The following is a 15077-nucleotide window of genomic DNA, read 5'->3' on the forward strand; positions in this document are numbered from 1 at the left end:
AAGCAGGAGGAGAAGCAGCACCGCGGCTCGGCGGCGGCCACCAGCACCGGCAGCTGGAGGGGAGGGATAACTCCGTGTGTGACAGCGCGGAAGGACAAAGCGACCCGCGGCACCGGGGACCGGAGCAGGTGCCACCCCCGAGTAGGACCCGAGAGCCACCCAGAGCCCTCGAGCTGGGCTGTAGCTCCCGGAACTCGCCCACGGCGCAGCCACAGAGCCCCTCAGCCCCTCAGGCAGCCCCGCATCCTCCCGCAGCCCCCGCTAGCACCCCCAGCCTCCCCGGGCCCAGGCTCCCACCGCGCCGCTCCCCCCGCCGGGCCCCGCCGCTGCCGGCAGCCTCCCCGCAGCCCCCAGGCGCTCACCCTCGTCCCGGCGGACACCGGGCCGGGCGGGCCGGGCCGAGCGGCCCCGGAACCCCCCCCGCTCCGTCCCGGTTCCCCGCCCAGGCCGCGGCCGCAGCCCCCTCCTCGCCCCCGTGTCCGCGCTCCCCGTCCGGCCGCCAACCCGCCCCGCCGCTGCCGTTCCGCCGGGCCCGCTCACCGGCTCGGCGCAGGGAGAACGGCCAGCCCTGCGTGCCGGTCATAGCGGGAAGATCGAACCGAGCCGGGCCCAACCGGGCCGGGCCGAGCCGGTGAGGCGGCGGCGCGGCGCGGCAGCGGCCGGGGAGGCCCGGCGGGCCATCGGACGGGTTTGGGGGCGCACCCGGGCGGCGCCGGAAGCGAGGCGAGCGGCGGAAGTTCCCCGCCCGGCGCCGCCGCCCGCTCGCTCCGCGGGGCTCGGTCCGTTCATGGTGAGGGGCGAAGGGCGGCGCGGGCCGTGGGGGACGGGCCTGCGGGGCGGGGATGGGCTCTGCTCCTCAGGGGGAGGAGGGGTGAGGGGCTGGAGGGGGATGGGGAGGGGTGTGGGGGGCTCCGGGCCTCGGCGGGGCAGGGGAAGCTGAGGGGGCTCCGGCCCTCGGGGGGGTTAAGGGGCTCTGGCTCGGGGGGCTCGGGGGGGCTTTGGGCCGTGGGAGGGGGACTGAGAGAGGCGGAGGGGTTTCGGGTAGCGGTCCTGCCCGGGGGTGCGTGCGGGGCTCGCTGCCCTGGGGAGGGGCGGGTTGAGGATTTGGGGGTCCGGCCCTCGAGAGCGGTGCGGGTGTTGAGCAGCGGCAGCCCCCGGGGAGGGCTGGGCCGGCCCGAGGCTGGAGAGAGGGGTCCCGGGGGGAGTCTGAGCCCCGGGGGCCGCGGTGGTCGCGGTCCGGTTTGTGTGTGTCCCGTCCCCAGCGTGCCCCGTGGTTTGGGGACGGCAGGGATGCGATTTGGGGTCTCTCAGTGGTGGGATCGATCCCCTCTGGAACCGCTGGCCCATTCCTGCCCAGCCTGGGGTGTTCCGGTACCGGAGGCAGCTGGAACGCGAGCTGAGGTTGCTGCCTGTGCATCCCGGAGATGATGGGATCATCTCTAGGTTATCCCTGCCCCTCTGCTCCCTCTCCTGTGCCGCACAACTCCGGCTCCTTTGGGAGTTTCATGGCGGTGAAGCAAAAATCCTTGGGTTCGGCTCATCCTGGAGCCTGGGAGCTGCAGGAGCAGGGGTGGAGGGGGTAATTATCCCACCCTGTCCCATCCTGAGGGAAAACAACCGCGGAGGCTCCAAGTGATTAGGGATTTATCGGCTCTGGGGGCATTTGTGGTGCTGAGCCTCCTTGTGTCTGTGCCAGTGTGACCTCGGTGACAGGGAGGTGACAGGAATGTGGCTGGAGGCTGCTCTGTCCGGCTGGATTTTGGTGCTCTAGCAGTGTGGGAGGGCAGGGAAGAGCAGGAAAAGCTCCTGTGTGCTCTCCCTGTTTGCTCCAAGGGAAAAAGCCTTGAAAACCTGTGGATATTCTGCATTTTAGCACTGGAGAATCTGTCGATTTCTGCATTTGGACTCACAGGAATCATCTGCTCCACTTGTGTGTGTTGGGAATTGCCCAATTCCATCCCAGATTATTGATGGAGTAAGAGCTTTAAGCCACGGAGTTGTGTAAGAAATGAAAGCAGTAGCTGTGGGAAAGCGTTGGCTTTGCAGTGCAAAACCCAGCTCAGCATTCCCAGGGCTTTTCCCCGGGAAAAAAACAGGGGCTGTGTCCATGAGTGTCCTTCAGTTGTGAGAGTGAAACATTTAAAACACTGGAGAGCTTCTCACAGAGAGCTGCGGGAGGAGCCGAGGTGGGGAACACCCGCTGGGGGTGTCACACTGCCAGGGTGGGAATTGTTCCTTTGAGCTGGGAGGTCCTTCCTTGAGCTGGGAGCTGCTCCTTTGAGCTGGGAGCTGCTCCTTTGAGCTGGGAGCTGCTCCTACGAGCTGGAAAGTCCTTCCTTGAGCTGGAAAGTTCTTCCTTGAGTTGGGAACTGCTCCCTTGAGCTGGAAATTTTACTCTTGAAGTGGGAAGTCTTTCCTTCAGCTGGGAGCTGCTCCTTTGAGCTGGAAAGTCCTTCCTTGAGTTGGAAAGTCCTTCCTTGAACTGGGAACTGCTCCCTTGAGCTGGAAATTGCACTCTTGAAGTGGGAAGTCTTTCCTTGAGCTGGGAGCTGCTCCTTTGAGCTGGGAGCTGCTCCTTTGAGCTGGGAGCTGCTCATTTGATCTGGGAGCTGCTCCTTTGAGCTAGGAAGTCCTTCCTTGAGCTGGGAACTGCTCCCTTGAGCTGGAAGTTGCACTCTTGAAGTGGGACCTCTTTCCTTGAGCTGGGAAGTCCTTCCTTGAGCTGGGAGCTGCTCATTTGAGCTGGGAAGTCCTCCCTTGAGCTGGGAGCTGCTCCCTTGAGCTGGGAAGTCCTCCCTTGAGCTGGGAGCTGCTCCCTTGAGCTGGGAAGTCCTCCCTTGAGCTGGGAACCGTTCCCTTGAGCTGGAAGTTGCACTCCTGAAGTGGGACCTCCCTTCTTGAGCTGGGGGCTGCTCCCTTGAGCTGGGCACCCCTTTCCTTGCAGGAAGAGATGTCGGGAGAGAGCGTGGTGAGCTCAGCAGTGCCGGCGGCCACGACGCGCACGACGTCCTTCAAGGGGAGCAGCCCCAGCTCCAAGTACGTGAAGCTGAACGTGGGGGGGGCCCTGTACTACACCACCATGCAGACCCTGACCAAGCAGGACACCATGCTCAAGGCCATGTTCAGCGGGCGCATGGAGGTGCTCACGGACAGTGAAGGTAAGGATTGGGATGTTCCTGGTGCCCTCCGCGTCCTTCCCGGGCAGGGGGAGTCACAAGGGTCGTGGGAAGGTCAGAGGAGCTTCTGTTTGTAGGGTTGGAAGGGTGGGGGATCTCTCCTGCAAGGGAGGGTTGGGATTGTTCAGCCTGGACAAAAGGCAGGTTTGAGGTGACCTAATTGTGGCCTTCCAGTGCCTGAAGGAGCCACAAGAACCACAGAGAGGATATTCAAAAGGCCCTGGAGTGGCAGGATAAGAGAATAGGTTTGGATTAGATATTGGGGTGAAATCTTTCCCTGTGAGGGGGCTGAGGCCCTGGCACAGGGTGCCCAAAGCAGCCGTGGCTGCCCCATCCCTGGAAGTGTCCAAGGCCAGGCTGGACAGGGCTTGGAGCAGCCTGGGACAGTGGGAGATGTCCCTTCCCATGGCAAGGAGTAGACTAAATAATCTTCAAGGACTAAATAATCTTCAATCTCCCAGCCCAAACCATGCTGTTGTTCCATGATTCCACGATTATACAGCTGGGAAAAATGTGGAACAAAAGACAAGGATGACCTGAGTGGTTGCCTGAACAGCAGAAAGACACCTAAGAAGTGCCAAAGGTCCTGTCAGGCCCAGGTGACACCTGGAGCATCTTTTCCTTTCAGAATACTGACACTAAAGCTCTGAAGCCCATGGAAAAAGGTGGGGATAGTGATCAGGAATCCTTGAGCTGGGACTTGTGTGTCCTCTTGGAAGCTCAGAATGCCATTCCCTCTTCTTGTTTCCTTGCTTATAAACAAAATAGAAAACATGCTCTGAGCATAGGTACAAATAAGTTAAAAGCTGATTTTTTAAAAATGAAACCATTTTCTTGGGGGACTGTTGACAGCTGATTTCCCTAAAACAGAACCAGTTGCAGAATTTTCAGAAAATTTGGAATTTTATCTCCACGTTCCCACGTTGTGAGTTTGCCAGAGTTTAATTGGAAGCTCAGCTTTATTTTCACTCTGATGTTTTACCCATAACAATATTTAAGAACCTTTGTCTTTAGCTGCAGCCTCTGCAAAGCTGAGCCTGGAGGTTCAGACACCTCCCTTGGGATTAGTTAATTATGATTTGAAAATTTTGTTTGAATTTGCTGTAAATAGAGAAAATGTAGCACGGGGTTGGGCTGAGTTTTGAGTGCTTTACAGCAGCCTGTTTAGAGGTTTATGATAAGCTTTCCTGAGATAAAAGGAAGTGGATTTGAAGGGAAAAAATGTAAAAATACAGCCTGATTAGCTGAATATTCCTGGTTTAGCCAGAAGTCTTTATATTTAAGCTGAGGAAAACAAAGCTGTGTTGTTCCAGGTGTAATCCCAGGCCAGGATAAAGCAGGAATGTGGATGCTGTGATTTGGGTCTCTGGGATACTTATCCTGGACACAGACCACGGAGGTTGCATTGAAAAATTCAGTCTGTGGGTCAAATTTGTAAAAAAAGTCAAATGGGAATCAACACTGGGTCCAGTTTGGGATAAAACCTGGCAAATCAAGGTGGAATCAGCACCTTGACTGGGAACACTGGAGGAGTGAAATGTTGGGAACATTCTCCCAGTGCTAAACTTGGGGTGGATCTTCCTGTCCCTCCCTGAAGCTGCTGTGCTGAATTTGACAATTCCAGACTTCCTGTGGTTGGAAATGGATTGGAAATCCCAAATTCATTTTGGAAACTCACCCTGGTGTGATCCCAGTGTCCTGGGCAGGTACAGGAGGGTTGGGACATCCCCTCCCCAGGGCTCAGAGGCTCTGCAAGTGCAGGTGCTGTTTACACCCCAAGTCTGAAGATAACTGGAGTTTCTCCCACTAAAATACCACGTTTGGGACTTAGAATCCCACGTTTGTTTTGCTGTGACTCCCACAGTGTGTGTGTGGGATTGTTCCATGGAACCAGTTTGTGTTTTAGGAGGAATTTGATACTTCCTGTATGTTGTAACACAGACACTCCCATTGCAGCAGTTCTTGCTTTATCTCCCCTTGCCTGGAAACTGGGACAATAGCACTGGGGTTGCTAAAGGAAACACTTTTTATCTGGAATTCTTCAAAATCCTCCTCATTGGTCACACCCTAAACCTGGCACCAAACAAGATGTTTCTTAGGAAAAGAAGCCAGGCTTGGGGGGAGCAAGTGGAAGGAGTTGGGTTTAACCAGTCTGGAATTTGGCACATGGGGTCCTGCTCTGTGTCTGGGTTCAGATCCAGCTCCTCCTCCCAGCTGAACAATTCCAACCTGCTGCTCCTCAGGCTGGAGGAGAAAAGTCTGGGCTTCTCTGGTTGTGGGTGGCAGGTGATTGTTTTCAGCTTAGAAATTATTGATGAACTGTAGCAAATCAGCATATTTGGAACATTTTCTTTGGATAGTAATGAGCAGGGACAAGGATGTGAGTTTTCCAGGTGCATCCACCTGTTTCCAATTCTCTTTTTTTCCCTGACTCCCTGCTGCTGTTGATGGGGAAGCTGTTCCTGGTCCAGCTGCTGATCAGAGAGTGGAGCCTCAGGCAGTGTCCAGTGTCAGGCTCCTGTTTCACCTGGCAGGGCTTGGTTGGAAAATATCTGGTTTTAGCTGGACTGTTTGGATCCTGTCCCTGAGAATTCCTATTAGACAAAGATGGATTTCTAAAGGTGTGATGTGTCCATGGATAAAGGCAGTGAGGGGAGGTGAGACCTCACCTGCAGAGCTGGCCCAGCACAGGGAGGAGCTGGAGCTGCTGGAGAGAGTCCAGAGGAGACACCAGGATGATCAGAGGGATGGAGCAGCTCTGCTGGGAGGAAGGGCTGTGATTGTTCAGCCTGGAGAAGGGAAGGCTCTGCAGTGACCTAGGTGTGGCTTCCAGAGCCTGAAGGAGCTGACAAAAAGGTGGGAAAGGACTATTTGCAAGGGCCTGGAGTGACAGGACAAGTGGGGATGGCTTCAAATTGCCAGAGGGCAGGAATAGATGGCATATTGGGAAGAAATCCACCCCTTGAGGGTGTGAGAGGCTGGGATGGAATTCCCAAAGAAGCTGGGGCTGCCCCATCCCTGGAAGTGTCCAAGGCCAGGGCCTGGAGCAGCCTGGGATAGTGGAAGGTGGCTCTGCCAATGGCAGGGGGCTGGAACTGGATAAACTTTAGGTTCACTTCCAAACCAAACCATTCCATGATTCTATGTTCCATGCAGCCCATGGATTCTGTGTCCCTTCCTAAATGGATCACAGGATGTTTTTGGAACACTGCAATTAAAAAGTGACTCCAAAAGACTTCAGCCCACTTGTTGGCTCTGCTGTGGCCGAGTGGCACCGGGGTCACTTCCCTGTGACTCATCTTTGGGCTGCTTGGGGGAAGCACAAGGGTTTTTAAAGCTCTTTTTGATTTTGCAATGCTGCTGGAAGTGTTTTCTCATCCCCACATGAAAATGAGCAACTCTGCTTCAGTTTCACCGTCTGTAAACATGAAGTTGCAGCAGATTTTTGCAGCCTATGAGGAATCACAGAGGAGTTTGGGGATGGTAATTCTGCTCTCAGCTGGCCCTTTACCTTCCTGTGTGCTCCAGTGAGCTTGGGAAGCAGCTGCATTTGTGGAATATGGATGTCCTGGTTTATTACCATGGCTTGTGCTTCCTCTTTATCACACAATCCCAGAATGGTTTGGGTCAGAAAGGACTTTAAAGCTCACCTTGTTCTACCCCTGCCATGGGCAGAGACACCTTCCACTAAATCTCCCACTAAAATGGGATTTCTTGCTTTCCATACTCTGCACTGCCAAATGGGCTCTTTTCTGCTCTAGCTGGATTAGCCATTAGTCTGGATCAGTCCTTTGTTCCACCATTTCTTTCTCTAGTTTGTTGTTCCAGCCTGTAAAATCACACTTGGAGCACACTTTGTGTTGTCTGTGGACAGCAGGAATGAGGGAGCTGGGAGGCCTGGAGTGAGCTGCTGCAGAGTGTCTCCTTTTCCCTCAGAAAGGGCCGTGTTCCCTCTCCAGATTGAACCAAATGTTCAGACTTTTCCTCGTAATTCCATTCATGCAGAGCACACAGGGGCTGCTTTAACCTACTTTCCTTATTTGTCCAAAATATGACTCCTTCCCCACAAGCGTTTGCTCGCTGCATTCCTGAGCCTCAGCCTGTGAGAGTGGCCATCTGTTCACTCAGGGAAACTCCGGCCTTGGCACTGCCTGACTTTTCCAGGGTCCTGCCTGATCCCAGCAGCGAGAAATGTGGATCCTGCACCCACAGCTTTGGTTGCAGCTCTTTTCTTCCCTGGAGAGGATAAGGCTCCAGGGAGACCTTGGAGCACTTTGCAGTGCCTAGAGGGACTCCAGGAGAGCTGGAAGAGGGACTTTGGGCAAGGGCATGGAGGGACAAGATAAGGGGGAATGGCTTCCCACTGCCAGAGGCATGGTTAGATGGGATATTGAGAAGAAATTATTCATGTGAGAGTGCTGAGGCCCTGGCACGGGGTGCCCAGAGAAGCTCTGGCTGCCCCATCCCTGGAAGTGTCCCAAGGCCAGGCTGGACAGGGGTTTGGAGCAACCTGGGCTAGTGGAAGATGTCCCTGCCCATGGCACTGGTGGGACTGCATGAGCTTCAAGTTCCCTTCCCACCCAAACCATTCCATGATTCTCCTCCACCATGGTCCCAAGCTCCAGCAGTGCCGCACTCTGCTCACATTCCTCATCCCATCCTCACACTCCCAGTTCCATCATGTCCTTCACCAGTTTGCTGTGCCAAGGCCTTTTGCCACATTCATCTCAGCTTGTCCTTACTGTGGCCTTCCTGTGTCCCCAGGCTGGATCCTGATCGACCGCTGTGGGAAGCACTTTGGGACAATCCTGAACTACCTGCGGGACGGGGCTGTGCCGCTCCCGGAGAGCCGCCGGGAGATCGAGGAGCTGCTGGCTGAGGCCAAGTACTACCTGGTGCAGGGGCTGGTGGATGAATGCCAGGCAGCCCTGCAGGTGGGCACGGGGTTCAGGGGCAGCTGGGGGTGTGCAGCAGCATCTGGGCAGAGCAGGATTTTCTCCTGGTCTTCATGTGGTGATTTTGGAGGCTGGGATGGAAATGGGAATTGTTTGTGTTGCCATCTGCTGGAGTCTGGTCGTGTCTAGGAAAACCAGCTTCTTCCCAGAGCTGCTGGGAGTCCTGTTGTGTTCTTTGTTATGCTCTGAGGTTGCCATCTTGGGTTTGATGCCACTGTCACTGATGTCCTGTCTGAGAGAAGCCCCATTCCAGATCCTGCTGTTTAACTGGGCACAGTGGTGGAGCACAGGAATGGATACCTCAGGTGCTCCCAGAAAAATGGTGCCTGGCCAGCCACAGCTCCACAGGGACAGACTGGACACTGACCCCTCAGCAGAGATCATTCCCAGGAAATGGGGGTGTGCTCTGGGATCTGGTGTCACTCTGCTGCTCTTTGGTTTTGCTCCCACAGAACAAAGACGCGTACGAGCCCTTCTGCAAGGTGCCGGTGATCACCTCCTCCAAGGAGGAGCAGAAGCTGATTGCAACCTCCAACAAGGTGAGAGAGAGAGACTGGGATGTGCCATGGGGAGAGCTGGGGGTGTCCAGCCTGGAGAGGAAAAGGCTTTGGGGGGACCTCAGAGCTCCTTCCAGTGCTTAGAGGGGCTCCAAGAGAGCTGGAGAGTGGACAAGGGATGGAGTGACAGGATAAAGGGTGATGCCCTTGGGCTGCAGGAGAGCAGGGTTAAATGGGATATTAGGAAAAAAATTCTTCACTGTGAGGGATGTGAGACCCTGGCTCAGGGTGCCCAGAGAAGCTGTGGCTGCCTCGTCCATGGAAGTGTCCAAAGCCAGGTTGGACAGGGCTTGGAGCAGCCTGGGCTTGTGGGAGGTGTCCCTGCACATAGCAGGGGGTGCTGATGAGACAGAGGGAAGATAAGAATAGATGAGGATCCAGTCCCAGAAGGGGTCAGGAAGGATTGCAGCCCCGTTGCCAACCTGTGCATCACAGGTTTGCAGCACCAGCTGTAACACCACCAAAATCCCACTGGGAATTTGTCATTGCAGCTTCTCTGTGGGCCTTGGGTTGAGCTGAGGTTCCAGCTCTGGCTGTGCTCCCTGGAACTCATCTGTGCTTTGTTTCTTACAGCCAGCAGTGAAGCTGCTCTATAACAGAAGCAACAACAAATATTCCTACACCAGGTAAGTGACTTCAGCTGGCATTGTTGGAAGTTTTTCATAGACTAAAATCCTCTATAAAAGTTTCCTTTTTCTTCTCCCTGACCCAATGACAGATTGGTGTTGGCAGGCACTCCATTTTTTCCCAATTAATTTCAAACTGGAGTCAGAAGGCAGTCTGCTGCCATCCATGGAAGGCTGAGCCTGTGCTATTTCTGTGCCAGAGGAGTTCCTCTAATCCTTAGGTGCAGCTGGCAGAGGCTCCTGGCCAAGTGCTGTCTGCATTCCCATGGACTGCAGTGTGGTAGTTGAACACAGGGAGCTCAGTGAGTGGTGAAATCATCAAACTGGGGGCCTTGTCCTCTTTCTCTTATTCCCTTAAAAGTTTCATGACACAACAGTGCCCATCCAGGGTGCTGAGCTCAGGAATGGTTGGATTTGGCTGATGGGATTTTGCACCTGGGTGAAATGGCCGTGGACAGTTGTTCACAGGGCTGTTGCATTGCTGCTGCTTCAGGTTTTCCTGCCTGTAGCAGTGAAGTAATAATAATTAATTTCTTTGGTTTGCCCCATCCCTGGAAGTGTCCAAGGCCAGGTTGGATGGGGCTGGGAGCAACCTGGGCTAGTGGAAGGTGCCCCTGCCCATGTCACAGGGTGGCACTGGACAGGCTTTAAGGTCCCTCCAACCCAAACCATGCTGGGATTCTGTGACACAGGAATCTGGGATCTCAGAGCTCTCAGTGCTCACTGCTCCCACTCTTTCCACGTGCTCTGTAAATTCCTGCTGCTGCCTCCATTCCCACAGCAACTCGGATGACAACATGCTGAAGAACATTGAGCTCTTTGACAAGCTGTCCCTGAGGTTCAACGGGAGGGTGCTCTTCATCAAGGATGTCATTGGGGACGAGATCTGCTGCTGGTCCTTCTACGGGCAGGGCCGCAAGATCGCCGAGGTCTGCTGCACCTCCATCGTCTATGCCACCGAGAAGAAGCAGACCAAGGTACAGGAAAACTGGGAATGCTCCAGCCTGGCACCCTGGCAGCTGAACAGGCTGGCACTTTGTCATTGTTCAGCACCTCTGGAGGGTAATCAGTGCATTGAGAGTGGGGCAGCAGCTGGAGCTCATCCTGGGGCACAGCAGGAGCTGCCTGCCCTGGGCAGTTGGGATATTCCATAAAGCTCTGTTGTATTCCACAATGCACTGTGGTTTCCATGATGTTCAGTTCAGCTCTATCTTCAGACAAACTTGTGCATTTAACTACATTTGGGGTTGGGAGTTGCAAGTAGATGACCAAAGGATGGAACTAAATTATCCTTAAGGTCCCTCCCAACCCAAACCATTCCCTGGCTCTACACCCCCATGTAAGGAAGGATCCAGCAATGGCACACCTTCCTTGTATTCTTCCCTTTCCCAGGAGAGATCTGCCTGGATCTGGTAAAATCCCAGCTTGTTGGACTCAAAAGCTGGAAGCAAAAAATGGAATAGAAAGGATTGTGCCTGAAAGGATTTCTGTGGCAGGGGTGCAGTTAAGGAACTGTGACACTGGGTGTCAGGAATCCAAACCGAGGTAACCTGGTGCCTGCAGTGAGTGACCTTCTCTTCCCTGCCTGCCAGGTGGAGTTCCCAGAAGCCCGAATCTACGAGGAGACCCTGAACATTCTTCTGTACGAGTCCCAGGATGGGAGGGGGCCGGACAATGCCCTCCTGGAAGCCACGGGAGGGGCTGCAGGGCGCTCCCACCACCTGGAGGAGGACGAGGAGCGGGAGCGCATCGAGCGCGTGCGGAGGATCCACATCAAGCGCCCGGATGACAGGGCCCACCTGCACCAGTGAGCCTGGGGACCCCCTCAGCTCTGGGGAAGGGGCTGCCCTGCACCAGGACCAGGCAGTGCAACTCCTGTCCAGCACAGTCTGTAAATTGGGATTTGTAACAAACTCTAGGTTATTTGGGGTATTTAAATGCGGTAGTTGTAGGGCGAGGATCAATGAGGTTTCTGGGCAGCCTGGAAGGGCCTGTTGAGCAGCTGGAGAAATGCCCAGATTTTTTAGCACTCTTGTCGTTGCTGTTTTGTGCTGGAGAGGAGGAGGAGGAGGACTGGCTTCCTGTGACTTTGGTAATGATCCTGCACTTTAAAACCAAACCAACAAACAAAAGGTCAGCCAGCCACCATCCTTCCCTCCAGGCACTCCCTGACCCTCCTGGGCTGGGGGGAAGGCAGGGATGTGGCCTCAGAGCTGCTGCACAGCTCCCTGGCTCCTGGGAGAAAGCTTGGGAGTGCCTTGGGTGACTCCCCAGAGAACAAATGGCACAGGCTGATGGGATTCCTGGAATGCTGGGGGGTAGAGGGATCCCTCAGAGCAGTGGGAGGGAGCAGGGGCTGCTCCCTCAGGTTCCCCACAGCTCTCAGGATCTGCTCCTCCAAGGGTTCAGTGGAGCTTCTGCAGCACTGAGCTGGGGACACCAATCCCTGTTTTATCCCTACAGTTCAAGGTTAAAATTGCTCCCAAAGGAGGAGAATCAGGAGCAAACTGTCCACGGTTGCTTTCCCTAGGAGTGGTGTTGGTACTGGTCAGTGCTTAGAGCTTCTGCCTGAGCCTGGATCTCAGCTGGGGGGTTGCTTTCCAGCAGCCCCCAGGTACCAGGAGTCACAGCAGGTTAATCCCCCATGCTGGGGGGTGTTGGTGGGGGGCAGCAGTCCTGGTTCCCGTCTGGAGCTGATCCAGGAGTGTTGCCTTGCTCTGAGTGAAGGGAGACAGAAGCAGGCAGTGACCCAGAGGCAGATATTCCCTGTTTGACTTCATCCTGAGGCTGTTCCAAGTCCTCCCAGCCATGGCAGCTGTGTGTGGAAGGGCAGAGCATGGAGAAGGCCACTGCACTGTGGTTTTCTACAAGTGCTTTTCTCCTTCAATGAATATTTTATCTACCTCCTTGTCTCCTGTTGCCTGTTGTGGAGTCGAGTGACAGCAGTGGTGGGAGGTGGGGTGTCATTCTATAGGTCTGGCAGCAGAGCCACAGCTGTGACAGTTCAGGTCACCAGTCCTGGCAGGGAGAGAAACCTGAGGTAGGAGGTGTTAAACTTGCACTGCAGCAGCACCCGTGGGTGACACCAGAGCACTCTGCCCTGGCTAGAGTTTCTTTTGACCCTTTCTCTGGAATATTTAGCACTGGCTTTGACAGCCACACTCCTCTGGAGCAGCAGCTCTGTGTTCCTGCTCCAAGGATCCCTGCTCCTGGCTCAGGGCTGCTGAGGACATGGGAACAGTGTGAAAAGCAAAGGTGCTGCAGCAGCACCAGCCACGTTCTTCTGTTCCACAGAGCTCGTTGGTAGAGGCTGAAACACACCAGGAAGTGGCTGTACAGTTTTGGATCATCAAGTAAAGCTTAAAGATTCCCAATTTAATCTGAGGCCATCTTTCTAGTAACCAAAGACTTCTCCCATTGCAGGCAGCTGCTGGCTGTGGCAGGTGGGGGTGTTGTACCTGTCTCCTCTCCTCTTTCTCCTGCAGCTGCTGATTGTTCACTGAGAGCTCCACAGTCTCCGTGGGGTTCAGCAGCTTCAGCTCTGTCCTGACACCTCAGGGCTTTCAGTTTGAGTTGAACTTAAAACTGTTTGCCTCTAGGGCAGTGCAGAGGGGGAAGGAGCCAGTGCCTCTCCCCTCAGGGCTGGGATGAGCTGAGGGTGAGGCAGGGAAGTCCTGGATTGCTGTTTCTCCAGCACTGTGTACTTTGACACTTACTGGTGATTACTGGGCTGTTACTGGGCTTCTCAGCACCTGGAGCAGCCCTTGGGGGTGGTGGCTGTGTCTCACAGAGGGGGACCTGGGACCAGCACCAGTCCTGCAGCATGCCCTGCTCACTCCAGCTGGGAGCTGCTCTCCAGCTCATCCCCGGCTGTGCTGACCTGCAGACCCCAGAGCAACTCCAGTCCTGTGGGGCAGAGCAGCTTCAGCCCCAGGAGGTGACACCAGTACTAAGCACCTGACAGGTCACAGCTACGTGATTAACTTCTCTGTAAATAGATCCTTAACTGGCTTCAGGCTTTTCCCTTCCAGGTTATGCAAACTAAGTTCTTAAAAACCAGGGGAGGGCTGTTTTTAATCTTTGTACAGTGCTTTGTAGAGCTGTTGGTTTAGCAAAGTCACTCCAGGAGAGTTCAAGTTTCCATTTCAGTTTTGTTACTGCATTTGTGGGCAGACTCTGTCATAACTCACTCCTGAGCTCACCCTCGGGGTGCTGGAGTGGTGCAGCCAAGCTGTGCTGTCCTGGGGCCCGTCCTTTACCTGCTGCCCCTGTCCTTGCTCTGGCCACACCCTGGTCATGCCCTTGCACAAATGCTCTCAGCCCTGAGCCTCGTTACTCTAAGTGGTTTTACTCTGAGCTCTCAGGTGCAGCTGGGGCTCAGGGCAGGTGTCCTGGGCACAAGCAGCTCTTCAGATTATCCTTCCCTGCCTCCCAGTGCCAGGGAGAGCAGAGCTGGCTGCTTCCATCCTCCAGCACCAGCAGTGCCAGCACAGCCCGGGGGAGCTGAGGAAAGTCCCCCTGGGGAAGGGATTTTATCCCTTCCCAGCTCCTGACACGGGTGGGGCTGCACGAGGAGGGGACAGGGACCAGCCCTGGTCCCCTTTCCCACCTCTCTCCCTGTAGCACCAAAGCAGCTGCTCCTGCACTTCCCCAAGGCAGGTTTGGATCCCCTGGGCAGCACCTGGGCAAAGCTCCAAGCTCCCACCCTACCTTAGAGCAAAGCATAGGTAGAACCTTTCAGTCTTAATGGAATAGTTTCATGGACAACAGCAAATTCCTGTTCTGTACAATCATTCCCACCTGTCCAGACTTCTGCACAGAACAAGCTTCAGCTGGATTTCAGTGTATGGTTGATGTTTGCAATATGTACTTTTGTTGTTTTTTTTTTTTAATATAACACAATAAATTAGAAGATATTTCATATTTACATGCGTGTCACTTTATTACGTGCTTGGAGCTCGATGTCCTCATGGACTGTGTGGCTGGAGGAACTTTTGGGATGAAATATCAGATCTCCATCCTAATTGATGTCAGTTTGACCTCCCAGCCCTCCCTGTGGGTGAGGCCCCAGCTGTTGGGATTCTCTCAGGTCAGTCTGCCTTGAGAAAAGTTGTTTTTAGACCAGGGTTAACACTGCTCTGCACTTCTTGCAGTGCTCCTGAGCAGTGAGTCAAAGTAGAGCTAGAGAAGCCTTTTGGCTTCTGTCCTAATCCTTCCTGACCTCTCGGAGATGGAGATTTGACCTTGGAACTTTGGGGATAAATGTCCCTGTGACCATGTAATGAGTGTCTCCTTCTGGGAACGTTACAGCAACATCAGGGATTTTATTTATCTATAGTTGAATAGTTTTAAGCTATAAAAAAAAAGAGCCTAAAAGATGCAAACAAACTCTCAAATCGCAGCAGCCCTGTGGCATCAGAGATTCCAGGGGAGATGTGAGGGCTGGTCTCATCCTGCAGGCTCCTTTCTGTTCCCAGCCAAGGGAACAGGAACTGGTTCTCATCAAGACTTTCTCGGGGTTGACACCTGGGAGGAGAAGAGGAAGGAGCCATTAAATCAGGAATCCTCAAGGTGCCTGAGAAGAGAGGTGGTGGTGGAGGTTCTATTTGCCCATTGGTACATAGAGACAATGCCCTCCATCTCATCTGCAGGATGGAGAACTCCACTTGGAATTGTTCCTTGGAGCTGTCAGCTCCTCAGAGGAGCAGCTAGGAGGACAAGAAGTGCCTTCCCTCCATCCCCCAACCCATCTCAGACGTAACT

At 54.5% G+C, this 15077-nt stretch overlaps 3 protein-coding genes across 7 annotated transcripts in view; 1 reads left to right on the forward strand and 2 right to left on the reverse strand.

Annotated features, from left to right (window-relative positions):
* Positions 1–674, reverse strand: part of UBE3B (ubiquitin protein ligase E3B) — a 20817-nt gene extending 20143 nt beyond the window's left edge. Inside the window, exon 1 of one of the 3 annotated variants that reach the window (XM_038152362.1) lies at positions 541–674. The gene's annotated coding sequence lies outside the window, so the exon portion shown is untranslated. Of the gene's footprint in view, positions 1–362; positions 504–540 lie in introns of those variants that run through there. The other 2 variants (XM_038152361.1, XM_038152363.1) reach the window with 2 other exon arrangements.
* KCTD10 (potassium channel tetramerization domain containing 10) overlaps positions 1–14241 on the forward strand; it is a 14383-nt gene extending 142 nt beyond the window's left edge. Inside the window, exons 1-7 of one of the 3 annotated variants that reach the window (XM_038152365.1) lie at positions 718–790; positions 2945–3158; positions 7941–8110; positions 8584–8670; positions 9262–9314; positions 10096–10291; positions 10907–14241. In XM_038152365.1, the coding sequence (XP_038008293.1) occupies positions 788–790; positions 2945–3158; positions 7941–8110; positions 8584–8670; positions 9262–9314; positions 10096–10291; positions 10907–11125 (942 nt within the window). In that variant the 5' untranslated portion in view covers positions 718–787 and the 3' untranslated portion in view covers positions 11126–14241. Of the gene's footprint in view, positions 1–717; positions 791–2944; positions 3159–7940; positions 8111–8583; positions 8671–9261; positions 9315–10095; positions 10292–10906 lie in introns of those variants that run through there. The other 2 variants (XM_038152367.1, XM_038152366.1) reach the window with 2 other exon arrangements.
* Positions 14242–14393: 152 nt separating this feature from the next.
* MYO1H (myosin IH) overlaps positions 14394–15077 on the reverse strand; it is a 28461-nt gene continuing 27777 nt past the window's right edge. The window contains exon 32 of the mRNA XM_038152364.1: positions 14394–14840. Within this exon, the coding sequence (XP_038008292.1) occupies positions 14817–14840 (24 nt within the window). The 3' untranslated portion in view covers positions 14394–14816. The remainder of the gene's footprint in view (positions 14841–15077) is intronic.

The sequence above is a fragment of the Motacilla alba genome, chromosome 15 (genome assembly GCF_015832195.1).
Source record: "Motacilla alba alba isolate MOTALB_02 chromosome 15, Motacilla_alba_V1.0_pri, whole genome shotgun sequence".
NCBI classification, from domain to species: Eukaryota; Metazoa; Chordata; class Aves; order Passeriformes; family Motacillidae; genus Motacilla; species Motacilla alba.